The 13,983-nt window shown below is 46.1% G+C and overlaps 1 protein-coding gene across 1 annotated transcript; it reads right to left on the bottom strand.

Annotated features, from left to right (window-relative positions):
• Positions 1 to 2,517: 2,517 nt before the first annotated feature.
• Positions 2,518 to 13,976, bottom strand: LOC135830645 (uncharacterized; the record flags this gene model as incomplete). Its single annotated transcript, XM_065342874.1, is given in 5 exon segments — positions 2,518 to 2,736; positions 3,680 to 3,924; positions 4,131 to 4,429; positions 7,888 to 8,090; positions 13,821 to 13,976. Coding segments are annotated over 5 exon segments (1,122 nt in total), but the record flags the coding sequence as incomplete, so codon positions are not given.
• Between the last annotated feature and the right edge of the window lie 7 nt (positions 13,977 to 13,983).

The raw sequence follows: 13,983 nt of genomic DNA, 5'->3' as shown, positions 1-13,983 counted from the left end.
CGATGTACCAGCACGCGTTATGATGGCAGCATACTTCGAAAACCCAAGTTCCGCTGCCACCTGGCGGGGCCGGCCACGTACCACTCTGCCACTGAGTCTGCACCAGGACCTGCAGCGTATCGGGGGGTCGCTCAAGAAACGCGAGGAACTTGAGAACCTCCACGCCATCTCCCAGTCACGACAAGACTGGAAAGACCTATGCAGCAATGTGATAAAAGCATACATCAAAGCCTAATACTGCTTCCACCTGTGGCAGCTGCATGGCTGTACGGTGTACCATAACAAAACTCATTGACTAACATATTTTGTGAAAATATTATCCTGTAAAAGAATAGGAATGTCAACAATATACCTGTGAAAACACAACCTTTAATGCTACTAACACAACCTGTGACTACAATAATCATGAGATCAACCCCAAAACATTTCTTGCAGTTTACTTTCGTAGAGTTTGCAACTTTGTGTTCCTCAACACAACTTGCAGCTTTCTTCAAAAATGTCCTCAACCTTGGTTCTGTCCTAGATCGTATATACATGCATTCATTGTTTCGTCTCATCATTATGGAGCAGCTTATGCGAAGCCTAGCCAAGCTTGGTTGGCGATGCCAACGCGGAAAAGCCTATAATAATAATAATAATAATAACACAAACACTCATCAAGGTTCTTGTTCGTATCTCTTCCTTGAGCAAAGACCAGTTTTTCCTTCTCATGTCAGTGAATACTAGTACTGTAGCTCATAGCTACACTTTATCAGAAGACATTAGAGAGGTTGCGCACTACGTAAAGTTGAGCAACTTTACGTTAGTGGGCGGGAAAAACCCGTGAATTCGCGAGTTTGCACTCCACTTACGGAAAGTTGTCTACGTAGAGTACGTAGATAGGGCTCTGATAACGTAGCTGGTCTGTAAGTGGATTGGGGTACAAACTTATGACTCTCTCCCCAGGTCGTACACTGCCGCGTTCGGAGTTGCCAAGGGCAGCTACGTGATTTGAAAACTCCGCATGGCGGAACACAGATGCGCATGCAGTTTACGTAAGACTTTCCGTAGATCGACTACGTTTTTTACTGACATAACTACGTTATGCGGAACCTCTCTATTGTCAATAATAAGGACGTTTTGCAACGCGAAAGTTCAAAAGAAAATTCGAGTCTGGGAATGAGTACAGAAACAAAGCTCAAAACTTCGAAAACTTGGACGCGAAATTGCAGTGATTTGCGAAAGTAACTTTCTCTTTTCTCGGTACGCATTTGACTACAGGGAGTAGTAAATTTACTTGAGACTGAGCTGCATACTCTGTATACGGTACGGTGCTAAAAGATTCAAATAACTTCGAGAAAAAGTCATTTCGCATTGCTAAACCTCACAAGTTTTCTTTTTCGAAATAGATTTTCGCGAAATATCACACCAAAAGTTCGAATTTTCGCATTGCTAAACGTCCTTAGTAAAAGCAAGTTTAGAAAAAAAGGCGACGCGATGACAAAGACAACAAAGTTGTGGTACCCAAAGAAGATCCATCTAGAAGGCAACTATTGTCTGCCCCCCCCCCCCTTTCAGTCACTCTTAACCCTTTCCGGGTTTATGACGAATACACTCGTCATGCAGACCCCATCGCGTCTGGGCTATGACGAGTATACTCGCGCTATACTTTTTGTACAGTCCACGTACCGTACGCACTGATAGATCACTGTACAAACAGGCATAACTCTTGAACGGATTATCGCATCGCCATGATCAATAGCTCATTGGAACGGTCTTGGAAAGGGCTTTCCAGAGGTGTTTTCGCGATTTTGATCAGAATATTTTTCTTACTTTCTATCTGGCAATTTTTTGGCGACTTTTAAGTCGTTCAAGGGGATTTTCCAATGACGCGTCAAAGGCAACATGACGTATGAGTACATCGTTTGAATCGCTTGAATCTCACAAGTTCGATGCTGTTTGAATCGTAGTTCTACGTTGAGTATGAGCCCCAAACTGAAGGAAATAGATGTGATTACGTCATGTCTCTATTGGACGCATGCACGCATCCATACTATGGATTCATGTGTTCTTCTCCTTGCTCTTCTTCCTCACTTGAGAATGTAAATAATTAGTTTCTATTATCTTGTCAGCAAACTAGTTCCTGTTGTCTAGTAGGAGTGGTGTACATGAGAACATAACAGTGGTCTTGATGCCAACCTGGAGCAGGATAGGGACACTTATTGGCGAGGCTAGGGGAGTCCTTGAGGTGCTGTATGCTCTCAAAGTACGTGGGAGATGACGAGCAGGAAAGGAGCTTTCCAGTAAGCCACAAATCGTGAAAATCCGTTGAGAAACAATAATGTTATGACAATTTGTTTGTTGCTCTCTCCACAATTGTACTGATGCACTGAATCACAGTGCCCAGACGTAGTAAATGCACTGTGACCCTGAAAGGGTTAAAAGACACAATAATAATTAATGAGAGCGAAGTCCATTTTACACAACAAGTGTAGCAAGCACAAGCAAGTCACTTCACCGAAAACGTACTTGTCATCCAAAGGGCAAACAGAGCCAGAGAGGTCGGCGTGAGCAAACCAGCTGTCCGGGCCTGGGGGGATCGCGTCCCTATCCACCGAGACTGCAAAGGCGTGTATCTTGCCCTGGAGAATGTGCAGCAGCGGCAGCGCAAACAGGAACTGCCAGTAGGGCGTGGGAGACTGCCTGCGGGAGTCACGTGCAATGTTCACCACATACAGTATACTTGCGGCCATTTCCCTGGCAAGCGAAAAGAGAGCAAAAGACACAATATACTATGTGAACAACTGAGCAACACCTAATAGGCCATTCACACGACGTGCAAACACATGCACGCATGTGACCAAGATAACACTGGCAAACCGCGATCCAGTTCAGACGGTGCTGGGCAAACTTTGCACGCGTGAATGTGTCCATAGTGACCTCCTGAAAATGCCGGGAAATTTTAAATTTTGAATTTCCCTTTGTTCAAGCACTGCATCTGCAGTACGCACTTCAACAATCGACAGGCGTGCAGAGTATAATCGTGAGCACAAGGGCCCAAACCAAGTTCAAAAATCAGTTGCACGCGTGTGTCCAAGTTTATCGTACGCGAGTAAATACCATTGGAAACGGTACGATAAAAGTAAGTTTGCACGTCGTGTGAATGGCCTATAAGCCCCTCTATAGTGCAAACTGCAACATCTGACTACACAAAGATTTTACAAGTGCACAAAGTCCGTTAGATATTTGTGAGGTTCTGCTGTACGTGAAACGTAGAGAAATCACGTCGAGAGCAGGTGTCTACGCATTGGAAACACCAGCAGAGTCAAGAAGGAATCGACTCTGAAGGCACACAGCATAGTCACTGCTGTTGACCCGAAAAATAGACGTACCGGTATTGCTGGAGCAACACATAGAACTGACGAAGCAAGAACCTACGCTAGGCACGCTTGGTCCACTATTAGAAAGTCTTCAGGGGCGTAGCTGGTTCCCGGCCGCATATGTGTAGGATGGCTGGTGCATGTCATTCATGGTCATTATGTGCATGCTGAACCTAGGTCGAAACTTTGGGGGGGGGGGGGGTACACGTGTATGTTTAGTATTGTTTACATGCACCACATGATCAGAACAGCTAGTATACTACGCAAACTGCTCTGATCACAGGAGCCGCTGGTACCTGAACACAATAAAACCGACTAACCGGCGCTCCTTTTCAGAAAAGGGCTCGAGCGCTTGGAGTTGTGGACACTCGCGCCGTTCCTCGTTGATATCCAGTCTCAGCAGCCTCACTAGCTGAGTGGAGGTCTCACCACCAGGGTGCAGGCCCAGCTTCCTCAATACCATACACATGAGGACGGCTGCCATCAGACGATCATCACGCTTCATTTCCAGTTCAGCACCCAGCAGCTGCTCCAAGCCCGGCAAAAAGTACCTGTCCAAGATGGCCTGGAGTATGAGCAGCGAGAAAAAGGAGAAGACAGCAATAGGCATGATGCTAGGGCTGAAACAAATGCAGCTTCCCGGCGTACACAGTAAAACATGCAAAGCAAGTCACAGTGTTGAACGCCGCTAATGCGTTCGTATAGATCAGAGGCTACGCGAACGCATGCTGGAAATCGGCTTTTACAACTGTTGCTATACAAATATCTCACCTGATTCACCGGCATGTGCCCGGAGTCAACGTTGAAAGTGTACCAGCGTTGGTGCTCAATCTCCACCACTTGAGCGTGGTTGAGCTGACGATAAACTTGATAGATCTCATCTCTCTGTGTGAAGACAGACTCTTTGCTTGTAAAGTCCCAGCTGGGGAGTAGTGACACTATGGACAAATGCCTCTCAAACACTTGCACCGAAACCCCACCGATAAGGTCTTTAACGGTCCTCTTCAGCGAGCTGAAGAATCCACCAGACGATTTGGGATGAATAACATTGTCGTACTGGGTGAAGGTACCTGCACGATATGTAAAATGGGCGCATCCAGGGAAACACACACACACGCATACACGCGTGTACACACGCACGCACGCACACACACACACACACACACGGTAAGCAATTGTCCCCACTTGCACAGATGCATACATATGCCAGGGCTATGTGTGCGTTAGTGGAGATGGCGGTGCTTTCGGTGCCGTTAGAACCATCTCATATTGTCAAAAGGACGTGATCAGGTACCGTGCATGTACATGAACACCGTGCACACATCACACACTGCTCTGGCCTAATATTACTGTTCTTGGGACCTACAGTCCATTCACAAAGAGATGGACCCTGGCTCTGGCGAGCTCCCGTATTAGGCGATTTTTCAAGATTTTATCGTACACAGTGCAGTGCTGTGAAATTTGAAATTTGAAAAAGGGTCCAAAAAGGGTACCTGAACTGGGGTTCGAACCGTACAATGCACTGTTGCAAGCAGGATCAAACGGCCTGGATTTTGATGGGTTTTCCCAATTCAGTGCTCTTGGGGCAAAACCTGGCCGAAATCCTATTCTTGCTATGGCTTGCTTTTTGGAGAAATGGACTTCAGAAACATAATTGGAAAAGGATTCAAGAAGTCCATCTTTTTCTGAATGGACTGTAGCCATGTTAGCAGCTCGGATGGGTTGCTATCACAGTGGAATTCCGGGAGTACATCCTTTTAGTGATGTCGCGCATACAAGCAGGCTCCAACCAGGTCTCCTGCTGCACAACTGAAGCTCAGTTGGACGCACCACGCCACTTCCCGGCGCATATCTTCACCAACTATGATGTAATCTAGGTATTTCACCATGACAGGTACCCAGGGATCGATTTATCCGGGTTCGCAGCGCACTTCGCAGTTTGCGAATCAACATTCACTGGCTGCGATTCGATTTTTGTTTTTTATCGCCCAAAACTGCGATGCACTGGCCATGCATACCGGTATGTACAAAGACCATTCTGTACTGATTGTGTGCAGTTTACATGCGACTGTTGTACACCACTGCTGACTAGGGAGTAGTATTTTACTACTCCAACCAACTGGCCTGTCCTGCTCAGTCCGCGCACGGGTCGTGGATCGCGCTCTGTTTGATTTTGGACACCTTACTACCCACACTGGTCGTACAAGACTGCAGTCTTTTGAAGTTTTGTACACGGCGGCGACTTTACCTGATGTTCTCCTTTCTCCTTTCACTGTCAAGCTCAATTCAGTTTGTTTCTGTTCGACAAGTAGATGAAGTAGATGGTTCTTAGTCTCATGTAGCCAATATGTCAGTGAATCTGATCACTGTCCAGAAGCGGGAAAAAGAACTGGACGCGCCAGGAGTGTCGATTCGTTTCGATGAAGAAAAGGAGAAAAAGGAAAATTCTGTGCGCTTTGAGCAAAGTGTCACGATCGTTTGAGCGCTTTCCTGAGCTTTCTTTGTCGAAGGAATCAGTGGAACTGCCCTGTTGAAGGACATTGTGTTGTGAAGAACTCAGATGGACGCTGAACATGTAACAAGCCCAAGCGAAAACCCTGACGTAAAATATTCAGGTCAACCGTTCGTTTCGAAAAGCAAATAGCAACTGCAGCTATTGTCCTCTTCTGTACAAAATCCTGCTATTGGACAGATATACATGTAAACTTTTGATGAAGGAAAACTGCTAATCAATACTGGGAATTGCTAGTCAATTGTAAAACTGTGTAGCAGTGACAGCTATGCAAAAAAAATCAAAGTAAATCGATCCCTGGGTAGCCATGCAGGAAAAGCCAAAAGCTGCACACTCTGGGTTTCATGTACCATGTTGTCCCGGGTGTTAGCCGCAAAAAAACCTCGAAATCGCCGATGCGGCTCGGGACTCCGAATGCTGAATGTGAATCGACCAGCGCTGCAGCGCTCCACGCATAGAGTGTATGTATGGTGTGTGTTCCAGTACCTTTCATATACTACAATCCATCATTGCACTACCACTAAGCTTCTACATGTTGCCAGTTCTGAGTCAAGGGCTAACTGGGAAACTGGGAAACATTTGCTCGAAGGCCAGTCGTGCTTAGCAATTTTGGAACCACTGGCAACGTCTTGTATGTACTGGTACCTAAAAAATTGATTCAATCATATAATTATTTGTTGCAGTGGAATGTTATATTCGGATGGCCCAAAACATGCAGAGTCTAACGTGTGGTGTATACTCCGGATGTCCACAAACAAAACCAAATTAACACTCTGGAAAATACGGTACTCCTGGCCCAGTCTTGGTGCTAGCAAGAGTACATGCAAACCAGAGTGTGCAGCTCGGATGGGTTGCTGTCACGGCGAAATTCCTCGTGATCTCATCATTTTAGTGATGCAGTGCGTACAAGCAGGATTCAAGCAGGATTCAAGCAGGTCTCCTTCCGCAAAACTGCAGCTCAGTTGTACGCACTGTGCCATTTCCCGCCTCGGATCTGTGCCAAATATGTAATTACGGAATTCCGCCGTGACAGACACCCATAGTAGAAAAAGCCCTAAGCTGCACACTCTCGGTTTCATTTACTCTTGGCGTCACCCATAGAACTTTACTTGAACAAAAGCCACTACGCTACATAGGCCTATGACAAGCTTGGCATAAATAACTAGATTTGCATAGCATAGTAAAGCTAAGCAATCTCCTTTAGGGACCATCGCAAAAGTTCGCAGAAGCCCCCGAAAAGAAGACCGTTAGTTTCGGGCCTGACCCCCCTCCCTCCCCCCTCAAACGAAACGACAGTCACAATATGGGCTTCATTATTTCACTTGGATGCTCACACATAATAATTATTATAATATACTACATAGCAGGGGTTCATAAACCCTATGAACCCCTGCTAGTACTAGTACTAGCAAGAGTCCATAAACCACGCGTTTTATGGACTCTTGGTACTAGACTACACACAGTGAGTGCGTTCGATTACACACTTGAATCGATTCATGAATCCATTCGCATGCATTCAAGTCGTTCGATTTCATGTCATGAGCCCTGGAATCGATTCGGAATCCATTCACATGGGGTGATGTGAATAGCGCGAATCGATTCATGAATCGATTCGCGAATCGATTCGCGTGCATAATCGAACGCACTCAGTGTACAGGCAGCCAGCTACGCGACACGCGCAGTTGCATGAATGGAGTACGCGTCCTGACAAGCGATCTACGCCGGCTGTGATGGCATGCTAATCTATATCAGCTCCTACATGTCGTCAATACTTTTTGAATTGAAGCCCGGTTTGCGATTTTCGACACCGACTCCCTCCCCCCCAAACGTATGCTCTTCGTTTCAGGGGCTTCTGCAAACTTTTGCGATGGTCCCTTAGGAAAAGACATGAAACAGTCTTTGAACATGATGCTCGTGCTGCCAGGGCAAACTTTGATCATTGCAGTGCAAGGCTCTCTCCATGTAAATCCAGTAGAGCAGAAGCAAATGCACCAGCACTGAAAGGATGACACTTACCACCCTTGTATCGCCGGTCTTCAGGGATCTCCAAGCGACGGTTCACATTGTATCCCGAACGACTGCCAAGGTGCTCATACTCGGGCGGAGTCCTCCTTGGGAATATTTTGAGAAACTTGTATGCTATAGGCTTGTGACTTGCCGCAACTGGAACATCAATCTGCACCCAAACCTTCGTGTAGAGGTCATCTGGTCCACACCCTCTACAGACACACAGACAGACAGACGGATGGACAAACAGACAAAGTTAGCGAACGCTTGCCTATCCATATGATGACCTAGCAGTGCAGGTCTAGCTAGAATCTCCATTAACCCTTTCAATGCCAGTGACGAGATAACTCGTCATGAAATAACCACCCTGAACAGCCAATGATGAGAGAACTCGTCACACGCACGGATCATATAGAAACGAGCGTAGACCACCGTACAAACTGCTAAAACTTCGGTCTCCCTACTTCAAATTAAACATACTTCCTCCGTTAACAAAAACTTCGCGATGGATTTTGATGGATATGAAAACGCTTAGAACAGGTCAAGAACAGTTTGTACCAACTGCAAATCACTGGACAAAGGTAGTTCAGCCTATGTACAGCGTCTTTACAAGAGAAATTGTTGGCGGAATGAGCAGAGAGTTCAGTTTGCGTCGCTTTCGCTCGATTCATTTTTGACTCTGCGTCACTGTCGTCATCTGCTGCACATGAGTCGTCATCTCTCTCTCGAGTCGTTGTTCAGCTCTTTTCAGCCTTGCCTCGGCTTCTTTTATCACACTCCGCTGAACTTGATGTCGCTCAAGTAAGTTGGCTTTCAAGCTGCGTGATCCGCCGCAGTGGCGATTACTCGTTTCCACCAGGGAGTCATAAAAAATATTTTACGGCTCCCTGGTTTCATCTTCGCTCTCCAGAACTCCGCGAAACGAGGAGTAAAGGCATAGCCAAACTGATAACAGCACTGAACGGCAGCGGATAGCAAGTCCAGTCGACTTTCTTTAGCCATGAGACTCGCGTCGGACTGCAGACTTCTGAAAGAATGCATGGTCATCAGCATTCGAATCTGGGCGTTGTGCAGGTTGAGCAAGAACTAACTAGAGTTCAGAATTATTTCATTGCGCCGTGCGATCGGAGCAGCTCCTTGTTCACTCGCTCATTGTGTGGGCTCGCTGCTCCGTCCCATCGCTCTCTATCACTCTCAAACTCAGTGCTAGAGTAGTAGAGAGGCCAAGCAGCGCATCAGCCCCTCGGAGAAGTAAGACTGTAAAACGGGTAACTATTGCGACGGGTAAAATGTTTGCGAATTTTGCGAGAGGCCCCGAATCGCAAACTTTGAACAACGCAAACTCACGCCATGTAAAGTTCGGGGCAAGGACTGACTCGACTGTGTCGTACATGTATGTCGTACATATGTATTCAATCGCAAACATTAAACAGCGCAAACCAGTCTCTATTTGTAAAACGCAAACATTTATTGTCGCAAACGTTACCCGTTTTACAGTATTTCAGTTTCGCTCGCCATGACTGTCATAACCTATGTTGCCACAGCGCAACCATCGATTCCGCTCGCCTTGTTGTGAAAGGTCACTTTCCTTGCATAGTACCTCTTTCATGGCATGCCAGGGAAGGCCGAGAAAGTGATTGCGACTCATTTCACGGCAGTTTGTGCGCAAACCAGTCCCTCAAAAATCCATCACGAAGTTTTTGCTAACAGAGGAAGTACCGGTATGATGATTCATTGGAAAGCTATTGAATGTAGCTTTCCAATGATGTATCATTCCGTATTTCCCCGAACAGAAGTCGCACCTTTCACACTAAACTTCAAGACCAAATATGGGATGGGGTGCAACTTACAATTGAGCGTGACTTCCTACTTACGTGAATGTATTGATACAATTTGGCTCAGACCAGAAAATGGGGGTGCGACTTACAATAGGGTGTGAACCGTGTGACTAATACTCGGGAAAATACGGTAGTACAAAGTAACATACGTAGTGCCGAAGCTCAAAGTCCGGGAAACGGGCGAAGGTCAAAATTTCACAAGTGTGATTGTGACGCACTTCATGCTCTCAAGTGTACAAAGTGCTCGAATGTGGGGGGTTTCCCCAGTGCACAGCCCATGTGAGACATACACCAAAATGAGCGCTTGAACAGCATGATTCTGCTTGTGTCTGAATCATTCCACTCTCTCTCTCTCTCTCTCTCTTGAGTATGCGCTGCAAACGAAAGAAATTGTCTCTGAGTGTAGAATTGTACTACAAAGGCGCGTTGGAGCGGCTTTTGAAGTGTTTGTATGCCGTGGATTTGCTGGATTCCTTGGAGTTTTCTCTTCGATTTACATACTTGGATTGTCCCGAAGGACCGATATTCGACTGAAATACGAAGGTTTGTAGCTTGGTTGTCCAGGCGCACCAGTGCGTAAACTCGCCAACTTTCAAGTGCATTTTTCTGCACTGCACAGTGTTTGCGACAAGGTCGGTATTGTCATCTGACGGCTCATATAATTACGGGTCGTCCGTATTTTTCGAAAAATTAAAAATTCCGTCCTCAGGCAAAAAGGGGGTGGGTGGTCAAGAGTGCTGGCGGAATTTAATTTTTTGATTGTTCGTACCTTTTTTTATACAAAAGAGAAAGACCAATGAACCACAAGTTACGCTATACTGTCCACTAACACCACCAGCTACTAAACAATCAGCTCGTGCGATAAAATTGCACAACACTGACCGACGGTACTGACGTTCTACAACTAACTTGCTAACAGCTCTAGCACATCTTGGATGCGCACACCAACAGCGTAACTTGTGGTTCATTGGTCTTTCTCTTTTGTATAAATTTTACCTTGGCTCTCCAGCTGAGTCCATACCTTTTTTTCTTTCTTTTTTTGCTCCAGTGACTTTCATACACTTGTTGCACTGATTATAGCTGACTGTGTACTGTATTGTAGACGTAGTGTAGGATCGATTGTCGCAAACACCAGTATCTACTATGATATACATGACTTTTCATGTAGTTGTAGGACGGTGCATGGCGTGACGTCGGTAGACCTACTACTCACTGTACTTAGCTACTAGTACTTGGCACAGGTGCAGTCAGAAAACATGGGGTCAGGAGTTCTTATTTTCGAGCAGGGCATCGGTAAAAATCAAAAAATTGATGGGAAAAAATGGGGGTGGGTGGGTGGGTCAGAGACAATTTTGCACGAGGACGGATTTTTTAATTTTTCGAAAATTACGGACGACCCCTTATAAGGCTTTTACAGTAGCAGATCATTTGTGAAGGCCCCACATTACTAAATCAATCTCATGATAGTCTTTGATGGGCACCGTACCCACAAAACCATAAATATATATACCGGTATACAGCTGAGCAGATCATGAGACTTATAGTCAGTTTCAAAAAGATTAGCAATCCTGGCGATCGCCCGGGGAGTTTGCCGTCTTACCGTATGACGGCTCGAGCGCTGCCTGGAAAAACTCACTGTGAACTCGAAGAAATATTCCGCGCGAAAGCATGAAAAATGACAACTCACTGACGTCGGTACTCGTACATGACTTTGTGTTCGTCTGGTTTACAACAAACGAGTTCTTCCTCGTATCGATATGGAGTCAGAGAGGACATGTCGAAACTTCAAAGTGTGGTAAATTTTGACGAGCGGGATGCGTCCGTTTTGTGACCAAATAGATTCTTTGAGCTGCCGCGGATGCAATTTACTCTCACGATGTGACGAAAACGGCATCGACACAGACTCATTCCCAAGGCCTTGAAGTGGCAAAGCTATCCGTGTGACTTCGACGACATTTTGAGAAAAGCAGACGCCTGTGAAAGCTGATAGAAGACGGCGTTGACTCCCAAATTCAAATAAATTGGCGATCTTCAAATACTAAAATAATTCTCAAACAGAAATCGATCGATCGATGTGCCGGTGTATTCAACAACACGTACACTGTAGCTACAGCGCAATGACTTCCGTGTTCACTCACACGGTTTCAGTGTTGTGTGTGTTCACAACTTCACATGGCGTGAGCCAGTCAAGTGTCAGTCAGTTCGGCAGGAAACGCGAGCTCCAACAACAAGTCGTTTGGCGCAGCCACCTTCTTTGTCTTGTACCAGCGTGATCACCAAAACAGTGAAAAAATGAAGAAAAAAATGTTTGACTTGAAGATTTGTTGGGATTTGAACTCACAACTTCATGGTCAGCAGACAGCATTCATAACCACAAGGCCAAAAAGGAAGGGATAAATCGTGGGTTTTGATAACAAATCGATACTGGCTTCCAGGGCAAATTATAAACCATGGGAAAAGGCCAGAAACCTGGCCGAAATACTAACTCCTTAATGGTTGGTCCAATTGTTCCGAAACCTTCACAGAACAATTTGCCGTGTCCTAACAAGCCGTTTTATGTACTTTGTTGTCCAAATTTCCCTTATCTTTATACTTTTTAAGACCCAAACTTGATTGCTAATCTTTTTGAAACAGACTGTAGGTTGCGTTTCTTCGGTGCCATTCCGTCACCATTCCAAAGTCATTCCGCCGTGTTTTGATTCCGGAGCGTTTGTTTGATGCACTGGACAGCGTTTGTTCGGTGCAATTCCGATTCCGGTCGCGGAATGAAGGGGGCAGAATTGATTCTGGCGATTCCTAAGAAAAAGTGGAATGAGGGCTCATTCCGAGCGGAATGAAAATGTGCGGAGGGCCTAGGGGAAGTTCGTCGTTGCTGCATACTATGGCGTCCCCAACAAAACTTCAAACGCGATTGTCGATATACAGAAATGTTGGCGGACATCGTCCAGGGTATATAGGTTGGTACTGTAACTTTAGGGACGGCATAGTAACTTGTTCGTGGTATTTTGACCCTTCTCTGCCTGAGAAAGTGTTCGCCCGGGATCGTTGATGAACTGGAAAGATGCGCTCGCACCTCAGCTCTTCATCGTCGTCGAGCAGGGCCTCTAGAATCACAGGGAGGCGAGCCAAAACAAAGTGACCCAAAGAGGCACCGAGCCTGCCACTTCACTTCTTCTTACAACAGTGCCTCGCCTCTGTCAACAAAACACGAGAGCTAGAGACGTTTCTGTGACTGATACGAGATCGTATAGCATGATGAAGTAGCGGCCAAACGCCGCCTGCAGGCACCCTAGTTACGATCGCTCGTTGATCTACGCCGTGTTTGGCCGCTCCTTCATCATGACTGTCGTAGGGACATGCAGAAACTTACGGAAGCATAATAGCAACTACCAGGACTGGCATGTAGTAGTCTTCGCAAGGCTGCAATTTGTGCAAACAACAGGTAATACGTTTCCAGAGTGGCGCAAAACTTTTGCCAGATTCTCGAATCCATGCCAGCATGTTTGTTTGCTACGCTCATTCCGATTCCGCGATGGGTACAGACGTCATTCCATGCCCATTCGGGAATGACCGAACAAATGCAACCTTGGTAAGCTCATATCTAAAACTAAATACTACTACGGTACACAACACAAAATGGAACCCATCAAAGTTTCATTAGGGAGGTTTCGCTCTACGAAATTACGTATGAAAATCCGTATGTCGTACGCGCCGGGGAGCGAGGGCAACTTTCATACTTAAATCTCTCTACGGATTTCCGTAGAAAAGGTGTTTCCAATCTTCGGTCCTCCGTAGGATTTCTGAAATGTCCTTTGCAGCTTCCGCGTTCATTTGTGGCAACGTTCAAGCCGCGGGAAACACAAGCTACACATCACTTTGGAAAACAAAATGGAGAACGTGATTAGGTTCGTGTTGCAGGCGATGGGCGCATGGAGGACGCGTCTCCAACGCAACAAGGCATGCTCAGCAGTAGTGGTGAAATCACGTAGAGCGAAACCCAAGAGCACTGATTTTACGTATGAAAACTGCGTGCAGCTCCTACGTTATTTTCATACGTGATTACGTAGAGCGAAATCTCCCCAATACCGGTAGATTGCTACTTACCCCACCTGGTTCACGTAACCCACAATTTCCACCCAATTGTTGATACTGCTTGACACAGCCATGAACTCTCCTTGAGCGAACTTCCACTCTGGTGACAACAGTGCATGTATGGTGACCAAAATACCATCTTGCTTGTTTTGCGCAGGAGGTTGGGCACTAAGAG

Source organism: Sycon ciliatum, unplaced genomic scaffold (assembly GCF_964019385.1).
Source record: "Sycon ciliatum unplaced genomic scaffold, ocSycCili1.1 SCAFFOLD_2380, whole genome shotgun sequence".
NCBI classification, from domain to species: Eukaryota; Metazoa; Porifera; class Calcarea; order Leucosolenida; family Sycettidae; genus Sycon; species Sycon ciliatum.
The sequence above is the reverse complement of the archived record's forward strand: the minus strand, read 5'-3'. Positions and strand labels throughout refer to the sequence as shown.